This window comes from Chlorocebus sabaeus, chromosome 28 (assembly GCF_047675955.1).
Source record: "Chlorocebus sabaeus isolate Y175 chromosome 28, mChlSab1.0.hap1, whole genome shotgun sequence".
Lineage (NCBI taxonomy): Eukaryota > Metazoa > Chordata > Mammalia > Primates > Cercopithecidae > Chlorocebus > Chlorocebus sabaeus.
Window position 1 is genome coordinate 9,853,930 of NC_132931.1, and position 17,861 is coordinate 9,871,790.

At 53.3% G+C, this 17,861-nt stretch overlaps 1 protein-coding gene across 12 annotated transcripts in view; it reads left to right on the forward strand.

Annotated features, from left to right (window-relative positions):
- The window catches only part of SRRM3 (serine/arginine repetitive matrix 3), an 82,376-nt gene that overhangs the window by 44,442 nt on the left and 20,073 nt on the right, over positions 1-17,861 (forward strand). For 8 of the 12 annotated variants that reach the window (XR_012091697.1, XR_012091699.1, XR_012091698.1 and 5 more), the window contains exons 4-11: positions 10,960-11,091; positions 11,174-11,254; positions 11,940-11,969; positions 12,411-12,473; positions 12,604-12,639; positions 15,840-15,890; positions 16,444-16,548; positions 17,490-17,667. Coding sequence is in view for 5 of the 12 variants with exons in the window: in XM_073012693.1 (XP_072868794.1) it covers positions 10,960-11,091; positions 11,174-11,254; positions 11,940-11,969; positions 12,411-12,473; positions 12,604-12,639; positions 15,840-15,890; positions 16,444-16,548; positions 17,490-17,667 (676 nt within the window). In the remaining 7 variants the exon portion in view is untranslated. The remainder of the gene's footprint in view (positions 1-10,959; positions 11,092-11,173; positions 11,255-11,939; positions 11,970-12,410; positions 12,474-12,603; positions 12,640-15,839; positions 15,891-16,443; positions 16,549-17,489; positions 17,668-17,861) is intronic. The other 4 variants (XR_012091702.1, XM_073012692.1, XM_073012690.1 and 1 more) reach the window with 2 other exon arrangements.

Here is a 17,861-nt window from a genome sequence, read left to right on the forward strand (position 1 = left end):
GCTTGGTCTGGCTGGGACTCAGGTGAGGGGGTGGAGAGGAAGAAGAGGAGGAAGAGGAGAGGAGAGCATGAACTCTGCCCACTGGAAATGTTGGCCTGGCCCAGGGACATCTGGACATCACCGACGGCCTCCTCCTACCCACCCTGGGTCCTACCTATGGCTCAGCAGTGGGAGGGGTAGGGGAGGCAGCCCAGATCTCAGCTCAGGGGATTCTGAGCTGCAAATCGGAAGACCTCAGATATGCCCTGAGCCCTGCGTTGTCTCTGGCCGACAAAGTGACCCCAGGCAAGCCCCAATGATTCCCTCCTATAGAAACGAAATTTGGGCAGGTTACAGTGGCTCAAGCCTGTAATCCCAGTACTTTGGGAGGCCAAGTCAGGCAGATCACTTGAGGTCAGGAGTTCGAGACCAGCCTGGCCAACATGTCGAAACCCTGTCTCTACTAAAAATAGAAAAATTATCTGGGCATGGTGGCGCACGCCTATAATCCTAGCTACTTGGGAGGCTGAGGCAGAAGAATTGCTTGAACCCAGAAGGCAGAGGTTGCAGTGAGCCAAGATCCTGCCACTGTACTCCATCCTAGTCAACAGACCGAGATTCCATCTCAAAAAATAAAACAGAATAAAATAAAATAAAATTCGGAGTAAGCACACACTCTGGGAAGTAAGAGCCCACACACCAAATCCCACTGCTACCATGACCAATGACTTGGTGGATAAAGAGGGTGTAAGGCTGGGCATGGTGGCTCACGCCTGTAATCCCAGTACTTCGGGAGGCTAAGGTGGGAGGATTGCTTGAGCTCAGGAGTTTGAGACCACCCTGAGCAACATGGTGAAACTCAGTCTCTACAAAAGACACAAAAATTAGCTGGGCATGGTGGTGCAGGCCTGTAATCCCAGCTACTCAGGAAGCTGAGGCACGAGAATCACTTGAACCTAGGAGGCGAAGGTTGCAGTGAGCTGTGCCACTGCACTCCAGCCTGGATGACAGAGTGTGACTCTGTCTAAAAAAAAAAAAAAAAAGGTGTATAGCTTTGCTGAGGTCACGCCTCTGCCTCCTGTCACAGGATAGGAGGAACCCCGGTTTGCTCTGGGTCTCTGGGTGGGCCTTGGATCAAACAGGCAAGTTATAGCAAGGCAAATATTGTCTCAGATCAGAGGCGAACTGTGAACCACTCAAAACCATACAAACACTGGAGGAGGCTGCATTACGAGGGTGGGCACAGCCTGTGCCTGGGAGTGTCCAGCCATGGCTGGCGGAGCTCCATGCCTGGCAGGCACCGTGTGCTCAGGGAGTGCTGCTGAATCCACTCACATGGGCCTTCCCCTTGTTCACCCTGAGTTTCCCCGCCCAGCACCAACATCTCATGTTTCTCTGGCTAGAAGTAAAATTAGCTGGGGTATGTGGTGCATGCCTGTAATCCCAGCTACTTGGGAGGCTGAGGCCAGAGAATCACTTGAACCCGGGAGGCAGAGGTTGCAGTGAGCCGAGACCGCCCCACTGCACTCCAGCCTGGGCGACAGAGTGAGACTCCGTCTCAAAAAATAATAATAATAAAATAAAATAAAATAAAAAATCTTAGCCTACATGCAGGAATGGGTAAAAGTCTCTTAAACAAAAATGGAGTTAATTATATTCATTAATTTGCTGTTCCGCTATCCCAGCAGACCTTCTGAGTGATTCTCCTGTTGCAGTCATCTTATTTATTTATTTATTTATTTATTTATTTTATTTATTTTTATTTTTGAGACAGGGTTTTGCTCTGTTGCCCAGACTGGAGTGCAGTGGCATAATCTCAGGTCACTGCAACCTCCATCTCCCGGGTTCAAACTATTCTCCTGCCTCAGCCTTCTGAGTAGCTGGGATTACAGGTGCATGCCACCATGGTCTGGCTAATTTTTGGTTTTTTTTGGAGATGGAGTTTCACTCTTATCGCTCAGGCTAGAGTGCAGTGGTATAATCTCGGCTCACTGCAACCTCCACCCCCCAGGTTCAAGCAATTCTCCTGCCTTAGTCTCCTGAGTAGCTGGGATTACAGGTGCCCACCACCACACCCCGCTAATTTTTCTGTATTTTTAGTAGAGACAGGGTTTTGCAATGTCGGCCAGTCTGGTCTCAAACTCGTGACCTCAGGTGATCGACCCACATCGGCCTCCCAAAGTGCTGGGATTACAGGCGTGAGCTACCACGCCCGGCCTTAGTCATCGTAAAGGCTGGCAGCGCTGTAGGAACAGACAGACCTCAGTGGGAAACAGGGAAACCCTTCTTGCAGACTTTCTGTATTGCTGGGTAGTGAGGAGTAAAGTGTTTCCCACCTTACCCCACTTAATCCTCATCTCTCTGGCCAGAGTAGGAGGAAAACAGAAACAGAGGCAGGCTCCAGCCTGGGTGACGAAGCAAGGCTCCATCTCATAAATAAATAAATAAGATTAATACATGTAAAGTGCTCATCGCACCTGGGGCCTGGGTCAGTAATGATCATAATATGGACTGTGTCATATTGTTGCCCCGCAGTCTGAGAAGCAAAGGAAAAAGCTTGAGACCGGATTCATCTCTGTTTCTATCATCACTACCCCCACCCAGGGCCCCTGGCAGGCCTGGCAGCCTGGCTAAGTGATGAGCAGAGAGGGCGGACCCTTTGCCTGGATTCCTTGCCCCCTTCCCACATCTGAGCCCTTTCATCTGTCAGTTGGCCATTGTGCTCCTGGCTAATGGGAAACAGGACCAGTTAATTAGTGAAAGTGCTGGTATGAGAAAGAGCCACTGGCAGTCTGCTCTGCCCATGGTGGTCAGCCCGACGCCCGTCTTCTGTGGAGCTGTGTTCCACTTCCACACGTTCTTTGTCCCTTTGTAGCAGACCCTGACTGGGTCCACTTTGATCAGCTCTGTGGGGCTCAGTTTGTTTTCACAAGGGGGTAAAACTTCCCCTGCCTACTCCCCAGACATGACCTGGAGTACACTAGTTAGCAAACATGAATTTAAGGCTGGGTATGGTGGATCACGCCTGTAATCCCAGCAGCACTTTGGAAGGCTGAGGTGGGAGGATTGCTTGAGGCCAGGAGTTCCAGACCAGCCTGGGCAACATAGCAAGACCCCATCTCTATTAAAAATTTAAAAAAAAAAAAAAAAAAAGGTAGTTCATACCTGTAATCCCAGCATTTTGGGAGGCTGAGGCGGTTGGATCACTTGAGGTCAGGAGTTTGAGACCAGCCTGGCCAACATGGTGAGACCCCCGTCTCTACTAAAAATACAAAAAATTAGCTAAGCATGGTGGCACACACCTGTAATCCCAGCTACTCTGGAGCTGGGAGGCTGAGGCGGGAGAATTTCTTGAACCCACGACGTGGAGGTTGCACTGAGCCGAGATCACACAACCGCACTCCAGCCTTGGCAACAGAGCGAGGCTCTGTCTCAAAAAATAAATAAAAACAAAAATAAATGTTAAAAGAAAACATGAAAATTTAAGAGCATAAAGCTTTAAACAAATCTAGGACTCAGAGAGCACACACCCATAACAGTATCTATCAAGTTGGAAGGGGATGAGTGAGCTGGAAGGCCTCACGTTAGCTTACATCTCCAGCAGGGAAGGTCAGCCAGCGCATTCAAGGGTTGTGTTATTTGCACATGAGTTCTCAAAGCCAGTTGCTAGATGAACTTATATAGGTGTTTGTTTGTTTGTTTTTGAGACAGAGTCTCACTCTGTCACCCAGGCTGGAGTGCAGTGGTGTGATCTCTGCTCACTGCAACCTATGCTTTCCAGGTTCAAGCGATTCTCCTGCCTCAGTCTCCCAAGTAGCTGGGATATAGCCACGTGCCACCATGCCCGGTGAATTTTTGTATTTTCAGTAGAGACAGGGTTTAGCCACGTTGTCCAGACTGGTCTCGAACTCCTGACCTCAAGTGATCTGCCCACTTTGGCCTCCCAAAGTGGTGGAATTACAGGCGTGAGGCACCACGCCTGGCCTCATTTCATTTGATTTGTAGAAATGGGATCTTACTATGTTGCCCAGGCTGCTCTCAAACTCCCAGCCTCAAGTGATCCTCTCACCTTAGCCTCAACTTAAATGCCTTACTAAAATTTGACATTATAGGGAATGTTCCTTTTCTGCTCTGCACCTCAGTTTTCTCATCTGCAAAATGGAAGGGGGTGCAATTTCTGTAAATCATTGAGGAGCTATGAATGGGATTGTGAACTGTGAAGTACTCTTTAAACATTAAAGAACAGGCCAGGCGCGGAGGCTCACACCTGTTATCCCAGCACTTTGGGAGGCCAATGTGAGAGGATCACTTGAGGTCAGAGTTTGAGACCAGCCTGGCCAACATGGTGAAACTCTACTAAAAATACAATAGTTAGCTGTGCATGGTGGTGGGCACCTGTAATCCCAGTTACTCAGGAGGCTGAGGCAGGAGAATGGCTTGAACCCAGGAGGTGGAAGTTGTTGCAGTGAGCCAAGATCGCGTCACTGCATTCCAGCCTGGGTGACAGAGCAAGACTCCATCTCAAATAAATAAATAAATAACATTAAAGAGCATTGTTCTTGGCCAGGCATGGTGGCTCACGCCTGTAATCCCAGCACTTTGGGAGATTGAGGTGGGTGGATCACCTGAGGTTGGGAATTTGAGACCAGCCTGACCAACATGGAGAAACCTCATCTCTACTAAAAATACAAAATTAACTGGGCATGGTGGCACATGCCTGTCATCCCAGCTACTCGGGAGGCTGAGGAAGGAGAATCGCTTGAACCTGGGAGGCAGAGGTTGCAGTGAGCCAAGATCGCGCCACTGCACTCCAGCCTGGGCAACAGGAAGAGCGAAACTCTGTTTCAAAAACAAACAAACAAACAAACAAAAAAACACAAAAAAACATTGTTCTTAGTGCTAGTGTCATCTAGGAGAAGCAGGATAGGAGAGTCTAGGATTTTAACCCTGGGAGATCCCACACAGCACAAAGCCAGTAAAGGAAGCCTCAGCCCAGGTCCCTGTTTATCCCTGGGACTCTCGGGACAGGCTGTATCAGAAGTTTCCAAGACCTCGTGTCTGCTCCTCTACTCTGTGCTCATCTTTCTTTCTTTCTTTCTTTCTTTTTTGAGATGGAGTCTCACTGTCACCAAGGCTGGAGTGCAGTGATGCAATCACAGCTCATTGCTGCCTTGAACTCCTGGGCTCAAGTAGTCAACCCGCCAGGACTACAGGCATGCACCTCCACATCCAGCTAATCTACATGTTTTTTTGTACAGATGGGGGTCTTGCTTTCTTGCCCAGGCTAGTTTTAAACTCCTGGTCTCAAGCAATACTCCCACTTAAGCCTCCCGAGTTGCTGGGATGACAGGCGTGGGCCACTGTGCCTGGCTAAACTGGGCTATTTTGAGACAGAGTTTTACTCTTGTTGCCCAGGCTGGAGTGCAATGGCATGATCTTGGCTCACTGCAACCTCCGCCTCCAAGGTTCCAGCGATTCTCCTGCCTCAGCCTCCCAAGTAGCTGGGATTACAGACTTCTCCCACCATGCCTGGCTAATTTTGTATTTTTAGTAGAGATGGGGTTTCATCATGTTGGTAAGGCTGGTCTCGAACTCCTCACTTCAAGTGATCCAGTTGCTTCAGCCTCCCAAAGTGCTGGGATTACAGGCACGAGCCACCGCACCCAGCCTGGGCTATTTTATTTTGTAAATAACCTTCCTCATTTTTGCGTCAGTATCAACTGAAGCTCCCTGCTCCTACCAGCTCACCCACACAATATTCAATGTCCCCTTAAGTTTTGCTAAAGGCTATGTTTTATGTGTCAGGCACTTTTGTGGCTCAAGACCTGTGTAGGGGTAATGGGCCCTGGAAGGATGGGGTTTCATGAGATGAGGGTGTTGGGAATTTCAGGGACGAGCATAGGAGGGAGGACGCCACCGGCCTCAGGAAGAGGAGCATGGAGAAGAAAAGAGAAGTTTAAACAAAGGAATGTGGGGGTGTTCAGCTCTGCACAAGCCGAGGGATGACATGAGCCTCTCCTTTGTCACCCCAGAAAAACCTCGCTATGCGCTGTGTGACATCAAGGCATCACACAGCTTGGGAATTGGGACTTGTTTGGGAATTGAATGAAGTTCTTGAGAATGCCCTCAAGGCTAGCTAACCCTGTCATATTTGGGTAATATTATTTTTTCTTTTCTTTCTTTTTTCTTTTTTTTTTTTTTTTGAGATGGAGTCTCGCTCTTTCACCCAGGCTAGAGTGCAGTGGCGCGATCTTGGCTCACCTCAACCTCCGCCTCCTGGGTTCAAGCGATTCTCCGGCCTCAGCCTCCCGAGTAGCTGGGATTACAGGCATGCACCACCATGCCCTGCTAATTTTGTATTTTTAGTAGAGACAGGGTTTCTCCATGTTGGTCAAAGTGGTCTCGAACTCCCGACCTCGGGTGATCCGCCCGCCTTGGCCTCCCAAAGTGCTGGGATTACAGGCATGAGCCACCACGCCCAGCTATTTTTTTCTTAAAGATGGGGTCTCGCTGTGTCACCCAGGCTGGACCGCAGTGACATCATCATAGCTCACTGCAGCCTCAAACTCCTGGGCTCAAGCCATCCTCTGGCCCCAGCCTCCCAGGTAGCTGGGACTCTACAGGTGCATGCCACTGTGCCCTGCTTTTTTTTTTTTTTTTTTTTTTGTAAAGACAGGAGTCTCACTATATTGCCCAGGCTGGTCTCAAATTGCTGGCCTCAAGAGATCCTCCCACCTTGGCCTCCCGATGTGTTGGGATTACAGGCATGAGCCATCACACCCTGCCTGGTTACATTTTTTAAAATACAAAATCAGACTTCAAAGAGTCACTTAGTGGGTTCCCTAAAAATGTGTCTTTCACCCTGTAGCTGTGGCCTGCCTCCCTTCCCTCTGTCTCATTTTCCGTGTTGCAGCATCTTTTCTCCCCCAAAGAGGTGTTGGTGTGTAAGTAGCAGCAGAGGCCCCTCTGTTTAATAGTAGCTACCCCTTCCGGGATGACAGTCACAGGCCAGGCCTCATAGACAGCATCTTACTTAATCCTCTCCTCAAAGCTGGTCTGTTCTTTTCCTCAATGTATAGGTGTGACCGAGAGGTTAGTCATGCCTGGATTCAAACTCTGTGAATCTGTTACAGGAAAGGGGTTTGATCTAAACCCCAAGAGAGGGTTCTTGAATCTCACTCAAGAAACAATTCAGGGGGAGTCCACAGTGCAAAGCAAAAGCAAGTTTATTAAGAGAGTAAAGGAGGGCTGGGCACGGTGGCTCACGCCTGTAATCCCAGCACTTTGGGAGGCTGAGGCAGGTGGATCACAAGGTCAGGAGATCAAGACCATCCTGGCTAACATGGTGAAACCCCGTCTCTACTAAAAATACAAAAAATTAGTTGGGCATGGTGGTGGACACCTGTAGTCCCAGCTACTTGGAGGCCAAGGCAGGAGAATGGCGGAAACCCAGGAGGCAGAGCTTGCAGTCAGCCGATTGTGCCACCGCACTCCAGCCTGGGCGACAGAGCGAGACTCCGTCTCACAAAAAAAAAAGAGAGAGAGAGAGAGTAAAAGAGTAAAGGAATAAAAGAATGGCTACTCAGGCAGGGCATGGTGGCTCATGTCTATAATCCCAACACTTTGGGAGGCCAAGGCGGGTGAATCACCTGAGGTCGGGAGTTCGAGACCAGCCTGGCCAACATGGTGAAACCCCGTCTCTACTAAAAATACAAAAAATTAGCCGGGCGTGGTGGCAGGTGCCTATAATCCCAGCTACTCAAGAGAATGAGGCAGGAGAATTGCTTGAACCCTGGAGGTGGAGGTTGCAGTGAGCCGAGATCACACCACTGCACTCCAGCCTGGGCGACAAGAGCAAGACTCTGTTTCGAAAAAAAAAAAAAGAATGGCTACTCCATAGACAGAGTATGGAGTACTCAGTACCAAGGGCTGGTGGTGGCCCATTTATATGGTTATTTCTTGATTATATGGTAAACAAGGGGTGGATTATTCATGCCTCCCTTTTTAGACTATATAGGGTAACTTCCTGATGTTGCCATGTCACTCTCGTCACCGTCTTGGTTTTGGTGGGTTTTGGCCGGCTTCTTTTTTTTTTTTTTTTTTTCCAGTTTCATGCTTTTTGCCCAGGCTAGAGTGCAATGGCACAATCTCGGCTCACTGCAACCTCCACCTCCTGGGTTCAAGCAATTCTCTTGCCTCAGCCTCCCGAGTAGCTGGGATTACAGGCGTGCGCCACCACACCCGGCTAATTTTTGTGTTTTTAGTAGAGACAGGGTTTCTCCATGTTGGTCAGGCTGGTCTCGAACTCCCGACCTCTGGTGATCTGCCTGCCTCAGCCTCCCAAAGTGCTGGGATTACAGGCATGAGCTACCTGCTAGGCCCTTGACCGGCTTCTTTACTGCAACCTGTTTTATTAGCAAGGTCTTTATGACCTGTATCTTGTGCTGACCTCTTATCTCATCCTGTGATTTAGAATGCCTAACCTCCTGGGAATGCAGCCCAGTAGGTCTTAGCCTCATTTTATACGGCCCTTATTCAAGATGGAGTTGCTCTGGTTCACATGCCTCTGACAAATCCAAAACTCATGTCCTTAATGTGCTGCCGATCCAAGCCCTCACCTCTATTGCTGTGGGGAGGGGAAGGAGTGAGCCAGGTGAATAGCACCTAGGAGTAAGGGGAGCTCTGCTGAAACCAGGGCTAAGCCTCCATCTTGGTGGGGGAGGGCACTGTCTGAGCCAGCTTGGATAAAAAATGGAAGGTGGGGGCCACCTCCCTGGGGACAGGCCTCTGGAGGGTCACTTCCAGGCTTGTTCAAAAAAAAAAAAAAAAAAGACCAGGCATGGTGGCTCACACCTGTAATCCTAGCACTTTGGGAGGCCAAGGCAAGAGAATTTCTTGAGCAATCCTCCTGACTTGAGGCCAGGAGGTCAAGACCAGCCTGGGCAACATAGTGAGACCCCATCTCTACAAAAATATATATATATTTTAATTAGTTGGGAGTGGTGGTGTGCTCCTGTAGTCCCAGCCTCTCTGGAGGCTGGAGTGGGAGGATTGCTTGAGGCCAGGAGTTCAAGGCTACAGTGAGCTGTGATCGCACCACTGCACTCCAGCCTCGGCGACAGGGAGAGACTCTGTCTCAAAAAATAAAATCAATAAAATAAAAAATAAAAAAAGAAACTGCACAGCACCTATGACCTCAGCAAATTCTCCCAGCAGCCCTGGAATTGAGTTATCACTCTCGCCTTGGAGAATAGGCTCACAGGGGGACACGGCAGGCCCCAGGTCACAAGGCGACTCAGGACAGTGCAGGATGAGCCCTTGTCTGGAGCTTCAAAGCTCAGGCTCTTGCCTCGAGCCCAGCTACCTCTAGAAAAAAAGAAGCACTCTGAGAAGAGACTGTACGGAGCCAACATCTGTGGCAGAGGCTGGCTGGGGCTCCAGGAGCAGGGACAGGAGGCGTCTGGTCCCTGCTGAGCTAAAAGGAGAGTTCTGCAAGATGGATAGGGAGTATCGGAGGCCCCCACCCGCTGCCACCAGGCTTGATTGATGAGCACAGTCCTGCTGTCGGAGACGAGCAGCGGGGCCCCCTGGAGGCTGCAGAGGGGAGGGCGAGGAGAGGCTATGAATATTTCAGCGACAGAGGCCTGGCTGGAGGAAAGGAGGGGAAGAGGGGCACGGAGGCACTCAGCCAGCGGGAGGGGCCTCAGGGACTAGAACTTTCCAAGTGAGGAAAGACTCACATCATTGAGACGGGGCTCGGGGAGGGCGGAGCTAGGCCAGGAAGAAGGGACTCTGAGAAATTTAGAGTTCCCCGCGCGCGGTGGCTCACGCCTGTAACAGCACTTTGGGAGGCCGAGGCTGGCAGATTACCTGAGGTCGGGAGTTCCATACCAGCCTGACCAACATGGAGAAACCCTGTCTCTACTCAAAATACAAAAATTAGCGGGCTCCTGTAATCCCAGCTACTCCGGAGGCTAAGGCAGGAGAATCACTTGAACCCAGGAGGCGGAGGTTGCAGAGAGGTGAGATTGCAGGAGGTTGCAGGAGGCAGAGGTTGCAGTGAGGCGAGATCGGGCCCCTGCACTCCAGCCAGGACAACAGAGTGGGACTCTGAAAAAAAAAGAAAGAAAGAAAAGAAAAGAAAAGAAAAGAGAAATTAGGGTTCAGTGAGAGAAAGAAGGGATGGGGATGGGGTTCCCAGAATAGGACAGCAGGGTTAGGGGCACAGGGATCAAATGGGAGGTTCACTGACGGGGAGGTTCAATGAATGGGGCTGGGATACGGAGGGGATTCAGTGAGGAAGAGTAGCCTCATATAAGGAGTAGGCACACACACACACACACACCCCACCCACGACTGCAGAGTGGCTCATGACTGGAATCCCAGCACTTTGCGAGATCAAAGGGGAGGATCGCTTGAGGCCAGGAGTTCGAAACCAGCCCAAGAGTTCGAAACCAGCCTGGCCAACATAGTGAGACCCTGTCTCTGCAAAATTTTTCAAATTAGCCAGGGTGGGGGTCCACGCCTGTAGTCCCAGCTACTCAAGAGGCTGAGGAGGGAGGATCGCTTGGGCCCAGGAGTTCAAGGCTGCAGTGAACTGTGATCCCACCACTGCAACCCAGCCTGAGCAACAGAGCAAAACCCTATCTCCAAAATTTAAAAAAAAAAAAAAAAAAAAAAAAAAAGAGGAGGGGGCTTACTGAGATGGTGAGAACTTCGAAGGGGTGCAGGCTAAATAAGGGGCTCGGTTATCCTCTTTCTTTTTTGCAAAAGATTGTACCGTGAGGTCGGGGATGTGCCCCGTTGGGTTCCCCAAATCTCTGCCTAGCCCTGTAAGGGCAGGGGCTGCAGGTGCCTCTCGCCCCTCCTCCAGCTGGGTAGCAGCCCGCAGACTTGGGGGGCTAGGTCAGGCCCCCCGCGCCAGGAAAAGGGGCGGAGAAAAGCCGTCCCGAGACAGGTGGTGAGCGTCCCTGTCGCCAGCAGTGTGGCGGAGACCCCGCGGCTGACCGAGGGCGCTGAGCCGGGCCTGGAGTACGCGCCCTTTGACGACGACGACGGCCCGGTGGACTGTGACTGTCCCGCCGCCTGCTACCGCGGCCACCGCGGGTACAGGTCAGCGGCCGCCGCGGCGGGGGTGGGGGGCGCGCGGGGCTGCCCCCCCTCACCGCCCCCACCCCCGCCCCTTCTCCCCCAGGACCAAGCACTGGTCTAGCAGCTCGGCATCGCCCCCTCCCAAGAAAAAGAAGAAAAAGAAAGGCAGCCACCGGAGAAGCCGGTGAGAGCCGCGCCTGGCCGGAGCGGGAAGGGAGGAGGTGGGGTCTCTCCCCAGGTGCCAGTCCCTGGCCCACAGAGGACCCCCCAACCATGCCGCATTTGTGAGCCCCGCCCCTCTCTGAGCCCGTCCCTCGCCCTCACCATGCGGTCCCCCGACTAAGTGCCCTCCAGGTAACTGAACCCATCCCAGGCCTCAAGTTCCTCTCCTCGCTAGGCCCCGCCCCCCAACGAGCCCCTCCCCTTCCCTAGGTCCCGCCCCTCAAGGAGCCCTTCCCCTTCTCTGGGGCCCGCCCCTCACCGAGCCCCTCCCCTTCTCTAGGACCCGCCCCTCATCGAGCGCCCCTCCCCACTAGGCCCCACCCCTCATCGAGCCCCTCCCCTTATCTGGGATCCGCCCTTCATTGAGCCCTTCTCTAGCACCTGCCTCTCACTGAATCCCCCAGAGCCAGACTCACTGACCCGGCCTATGTGTTACCAGCGCCTGCTCCCATTCCCCCTCTGCCCTCCCCCAGGGGTCCCGTGCCCACCAACACCAGTGCGAGTGGTCCTGGGGAGGAGGGGCCTCATCTGCCATCCCCGAATCTCTGTCCACCCTCCCCTGTGCTGTGTGAGACCATGGCAAGTGTCTGGGACCCCAACTAACCCCATCCGTCTGTCTGTCCTTTCTTCCTGGCATCTGCCGTCAGCAAAAAGAGGAGACTGGAGTCCGAGTGCAGGTCAGTGGGGACACAGCTGGCTGGGCCCAGGGCAGGGGATGTCTGTGGGTGGGAGAGATTCCAAGGCCATTCCCCAGATGCCGGAGGCCTGGACCCTCAGGGCCTGCATGGACACCGCCAGGGTGCAAGCTTTGCCCCTACAGAGGCCATGAGTCCCACCACTGGAGCCTCTGACCTCTGGGTTTGAAACTATCTTTGCCTACAATGCCGGGGGTGGGCTGGAAGGGTGACTTGGGGACAACATAGGCAGCGCCATCAACTACCCTGAGGGACCTTGGCGACGCTTGGGGCCTCGGGTCACTCTGTACAAGGGACCTGGGGCTTCATGGCCTGGAATTCCCTTTCCAGCTTCAAGGTCCCAAGCACCCAGGCCTCTCTAGCCATTTCCAGCCCCCCACCCCCTACCCCAGCTCACTAGAGCCCACCTCCCTGTGTCCACAGCTGTGGGAGCTCCTCACCCCTCCGAAAGAAGAAGAAGAGTGTGAAGAAGCATCGCCGAGACAGGTACCCTTGCTGCCCCCACCCTGGGGCCGCCTCTTCCTCCCGTGGGGCCCAGGGCCAGGGCTGTGGCCCTTCATAGGTCCCCCTGGGCCACCCCAGGCAGGCTCAAGAGAACTTCTTTATTGCCCTACAGGTCTGATTCTGGGTCCCGGAGGAAGAGACGGCACAGGTGAGCGGTGCTTTGCAGAGGACACGGTCAGTGGTCCCTTAAGGGACCAAAGCCCAAATGACACAATGATGGGAGGCGGTTTTGAGGGTCCCACCTGGCTCCATCCTTCAGCTCCAGGATTCCTTCCCAGAGCCAGGCTGGGAGGACTGGGCAGTGGAGGAGGAACAGGAAAACCAACTGTTTGCAACCCTCACCTGCCCCATGCGTCAGCCATGACGTGGGGACCCCAAGAATTTCTAGACAACATGGCAGGTCCAATGCCCAAGGGGTGTGTCTGTCTGTGGAGGTGCCGGTTAGACAAGCAGAAACACCAAGACCCCGAATTTGCGGGGAAAGAGCTCACCAGGCAGGAGGACCTCCATCGTGAGCTGGGAAGGCTCCATGGATAGGAGGCGGGGTCGGGGAGCTGTGGCTAGAGGTAGAGTTTCTCGGGGACAGATGCTAGCCTCCCAACGGGTTTGACTGCCCGGTTATGGAACATCCTCCACCCAGAAGGGCTGGGGGCTAGCGTGGGGGAGCTCTGAGCAGGGCGGTGGCTTGTTCAGGGTGGACTGGGGGAGGGGAGAGGAAGTGAAAGACAGGATTCCAGGCAGGGGCAGAGTGATGCAGGAGAAGAGGGTTGCTGAGAAAGCAGAAAACAGCCTGAACCAGGCACGGTGGCTCACGCCTGTAATCCCAGCATTTTGGGAGGCTGAGGCCGGCGGATAGCTTGAGGCCAGGAGTTTGAGACCAGCCTGGTCAACATGGTTAAATCCTGTCTCTACTAAAAATACAAAAATTAGCTGGCTGTGGTGGCGAGCTCCTATAATCCCAGCTACTCGGGAAGCTGAGGCACGACAATCGCTTGAACCAGGGTGGCAGAGGTTGCAGTGAGCCAAGAGGTTGCAGTGGAGTGCATGGCACTCCAGCCTGGGTGACAGAGCGAGACTCTGTCTCAGGAAAAAAAAAAAAAAGACTGGGCGCAGTGGCTCATGCCTGTAATCCCGGCACTTTGGGAGGCCGAGGTGGGTGGATCATTTGAGGTCAGGACTTTGAGACCAGCTTGGCCAACATAGTCCGTCTCTACTGAAAATACAAAAATTATCCAGGCATGGTGATGGGCGCCTGTAATCCCCGCTACTTGGGAGGCTGAGGTAGGAGAATCGCTTGAACCCCGGAGGAGGAAATTACAGGGAGCTGAGATCGCACCACTGCACTCCAGTCTGCATGACAGAGCAAGACTCTGTCTCAAAAAAAAAAAAAAAAAGAAAAGAAAAGAAAAGGAAGGGAAGGGAAAAGGGAGAGGAGAGGAGAGGAGAAGAGAGGAGAGGAGAGGAGAGGTCAGGTTGGAAGGAAGAAAGTTGTTGGGCAGTCACATTCCAGGGGTGGCATCAGAGCCAGACTCCCTCCCAGCAGCCCAGAGGAAGGGCAGAGTCCGGAGTTCCTTCCTTGCAGTGGGAATTTGCCAAGTAGGGAGAAGCCTACATAAACACCTAATCCTGCCCCTCCAATGTCCCCAATTTTTCATCTTCCCCTGGCCTCCCAGCATCTATGGATCAGTGTGAGTCCCTACTGCCCCCCAGTGGCCACCATTAGCTTACACACACCCTATGGCCAGCTCCCATCCTTCCTGGACAGGTCCTAAAAGTGAACTAGGAATAGACCAGCTACCAATGGGGAGACTGAAGCCCAAAGCAGCCTCCAGCACCCAAATCCTTAGCCTCCGGGCCTGCCCTGCACTCACTCTGCTCCTGCGGGAAGCACATTTCTGTAGTTCTTAGCATGGCTTTGTTTTGGGGTCAGAAGGACTGAAGGGATCTGGTGGCACCAGGAAGGATGGGGCTGAGGACTGGGGCTGGGTGAGACCTTTGAGGGCTAACCAGAAGCTTCTCAGGCTTTTCATCAAAGTTAGAGGTTGCTGGGTTGGGGGACTTGCCCCAGAGGACTGGATGGGATGTGACGGAAAGCTGTGGGAGTTGGGAGGGGGCAGCCCTGGAGATGGATCCAGAGCTGTCATTCAAAAACAGGGAGATTGGCCAGGCACGGCGGCTCATACCTGTCATCCCAGCACTTTGGAGGGCTGAGGCGGGTGGATCACTTGAGGCCAGGAGTTTGAGACCAGCCTGGCCAACATGGTGAAATCCTGTTTCTACTAAAACAAACACACACAAAATAGTCAGATATGGTGGCAGGCAACTGTAATCCCAGCTACTTGGGAGGCTGAGGCATGAGAATTGCTTGAAACGGTGAGGTGAAGGTTGCGGTGAGCTGAAATTGTGCCACTGCACACCAGCCTGGGCAACAGAGTGGGATTCCATCTCAAGACTAAAAAAAAAAAAAAAGGCAGGGACATCATGTCCTTGGGAAAGCATTTCTTTCCTAAACCCCTGGTGAGCTGGCCTAGGGCTGGGCCAGTATAGGAGCACACGGAGGAAGGGGGCTCAGGAGGCATGACTATCAGGCCATATCCCAATACTCGAGGGAATGAGTATTGAGCATGTCCCAAGTCCAATACCAGAGCAAATCACCATCTCTACCTGGCCCAGACCTGAGGCTTGAGGCTGCTACACCTGCAAACAGCAAACCCCGCCTTTTTTTCTTGGTTTTTTTTTTTTTTCCAAGGTGGAGTTTTGCTCTTGATGCCCAGGCTGGAGTGCAAAGGTGCGATCTCGGCCTCCGCAACCTCTGAAGGGATCTGGTGGCTCCGTCTCCCGGGTTCAAGTGATTCTCCTGCCTCAGCCTCCCGGGTAGCTGGGATTTCAGGCGTGCACCACCACGCCTGGCTAATTTTGTACTTTTACTAGAGACAGGGTTTCTCCACGTTGGTCAGGCTGGTCTTGAACTCCTGACCTCAAGTGATCCACCGGCCTCAGCCTCCCAAAGTGCTGAGATTACAGGCGTGAGCCACTGCGCCCGGCTACAGCACCCCCCTTTATCTGGGGCCAGCCACATTTCTGTGGCCCTCCCAGACTGGGCAGCAGTTGTGGCCCAGGGAGGAGGTGTTCACGGGCCAGGACTTCCAGGAGGAGGAAGGACTGAGCCTTGGCCAAGTGAAAGGGACAAAGCAGGGGAGTAGTATGGAAAAGTCCTCACCAGCCAGGGGGCTCAGGCCCTAGAGTGGAACAAATCTCAGATCCACACCTGTGCATACCCAGGCTCCAGGGCATGAAGGCCACACCCTCCCTGGGTCACACCATCACTGTGATCTCTGCTCTCTGCAGATCTCGAAGCTCCAAGAGCAAAAGAAAAGAGAAGAACAAAGAGAGGAAGAGGTAAACGCCCTCCCTACTCTCCAGCGCCCCCCTATTTGTTCTCCTTCCCGCCCTAGCAAACTAGGCCTTTTAGAATCACAGAATCAGCCATTAAAGGTAGCTCATTTTGCCCAGATGGAAAAATTACCATCTAGAGAGAAAGCCAAGGGCTCTCACTCAGTCAGAGCTGGAATCGAAACCCAGGCTTCCTGCCTTCCAATCCAGGGTCCTTCCAAGCCCAGTCCTCGTGACTCCCCCACCCTCCTTCCTCCCACCCCGCAAGTCCCAGGATCACCTGGTGAGGGCTGAGGGGGGTCTTGGGAGGCTGGGGTTGTCTAGAGAAAAGGGGTCCTTTTCCTAATTCTCACAGATGACCCATATGGACCAGATAGGTTCTGCGGCCAGCACGAACACTGCTGATGTACCTTTTATAGGACACTTTAGGGGACTGATGAACACTGGCTTTCAGTAGCCTTCCACCGGGATCCTGGTGGGAGGTTGGGCAACTTGGGGGCTGTGAGGGGGAATGAGGGGCAGAAGTGAGGTACAGGCTGATTTCCCTCATCCATGCCAGGCCTCACACAGAGTCCCCAGGCCGGAGGTCTCATCGCCATAGCAGTGGCAGCTCCCACAGCCCCTCCCTCTCCTCCCACTACAGTGATTCCAGATCTCCCAGCAGGTAGGCCTGGGCCTCTGGGAGGCTTTCTCCTGATGGGGTTTAAGGGTTGCAGATTAAACACCCTCCAAGGGCTGGGGAGCAGGACTGGTGGACAGAATGTCAATTCATCAGTGGGTAGAAATTTATTGGGGTGGCCAGGTGTGGTGGCTCACAGCTGTAATGTCAGCGCTTTGGAAGGTCAAGGCAGAAGGATCGCCTGAGGCCAGGAGTTCGAGACCAGCCTGGGCAATATATTGAATTAAATTAAAAGTAATAATAATAATTGTATATATTATATATTATATATATATATATTTTATATACAAATATTGCTCTGTTGCCCACGCTGGAGAGCAGTGGTGCAATCTTGGCTCACTGCAACCTCCGCCTCCTGGATTCAAGCAATTCTCCAGCCTCAGCCACCTGAGTAGCTGGGATTACAGGCGTGCACCACCATGCCTGACTAATTTTTGTATTTTTAGTGGAGATGGGGTTTCGCCATTTCGGCCAGCCTGGTCTCGAATTCCTGACCTCAAGCGATCTGCCTGCCTCAGCCTCCCAAAGTGCTGAGATTACAGGCGTGAGCCACCAAGCCCAGCCTAATAATAATTTTAAAAAAGAGAAATATACCAGGGGAGTGATAACTTGAGGAAGAGCTGCCCTAAGGCCCCTAAGCCTCCGCCTGAATTGGAAATCGAGGCACAGCCTGACTGGCTCACCCTGATCAAGTCCTCTCTAAGTGGAAAGGTTCTCAGCATGGTGAAAAGGCAGGTGGGGAGCTGCCCTCTTCCCTCCCGCCCTAGCACACTAGGCCTTTTAGAATCACGGAATCAGGCCATTAAAGGTAGCTCATTTTGCCCAGATGGAAAAAATGCGGGGGAGGGGGGAAAGTGGAGGCGCAACTGCTTGCAAAGCGAGTGTCCCACGCCGGCTCCCCCATTCTCCCTGGCGCCCAACCCCAGGCTGAGCCCCAAGCACCGAGACGAAGGGCGAAAGACGGGCAGCCAGCGGTCCAGCGGAAGCCGGTCGCCTTCCCCGTCGGGCGGCAGCGGATGGGGGTCGCCCCAGCGGAACGGCGGCAGCGGGCAGCGGAGCGGAGCGCACGGGGGCCGCCCCGGCTCGGCGCACAGCCCGGCCGATGTACGTACACTTCGCTTTGCGGAGGGTTCCCGCGCCGCGGGCTGCGCCGTGCGGGGTTGGGCGGGTCGCCAGAGGGGCAGGGGGCGATAAGTGTGGCATGGGGGCGGGGGCGGCCGCTTCCTCCCTCCTCGGCTCCCCGCTGGGGGCGTCCTGGCTCGGGAGCCGCCAGGAGTGCTAGGCCGGTGCGCCCACCT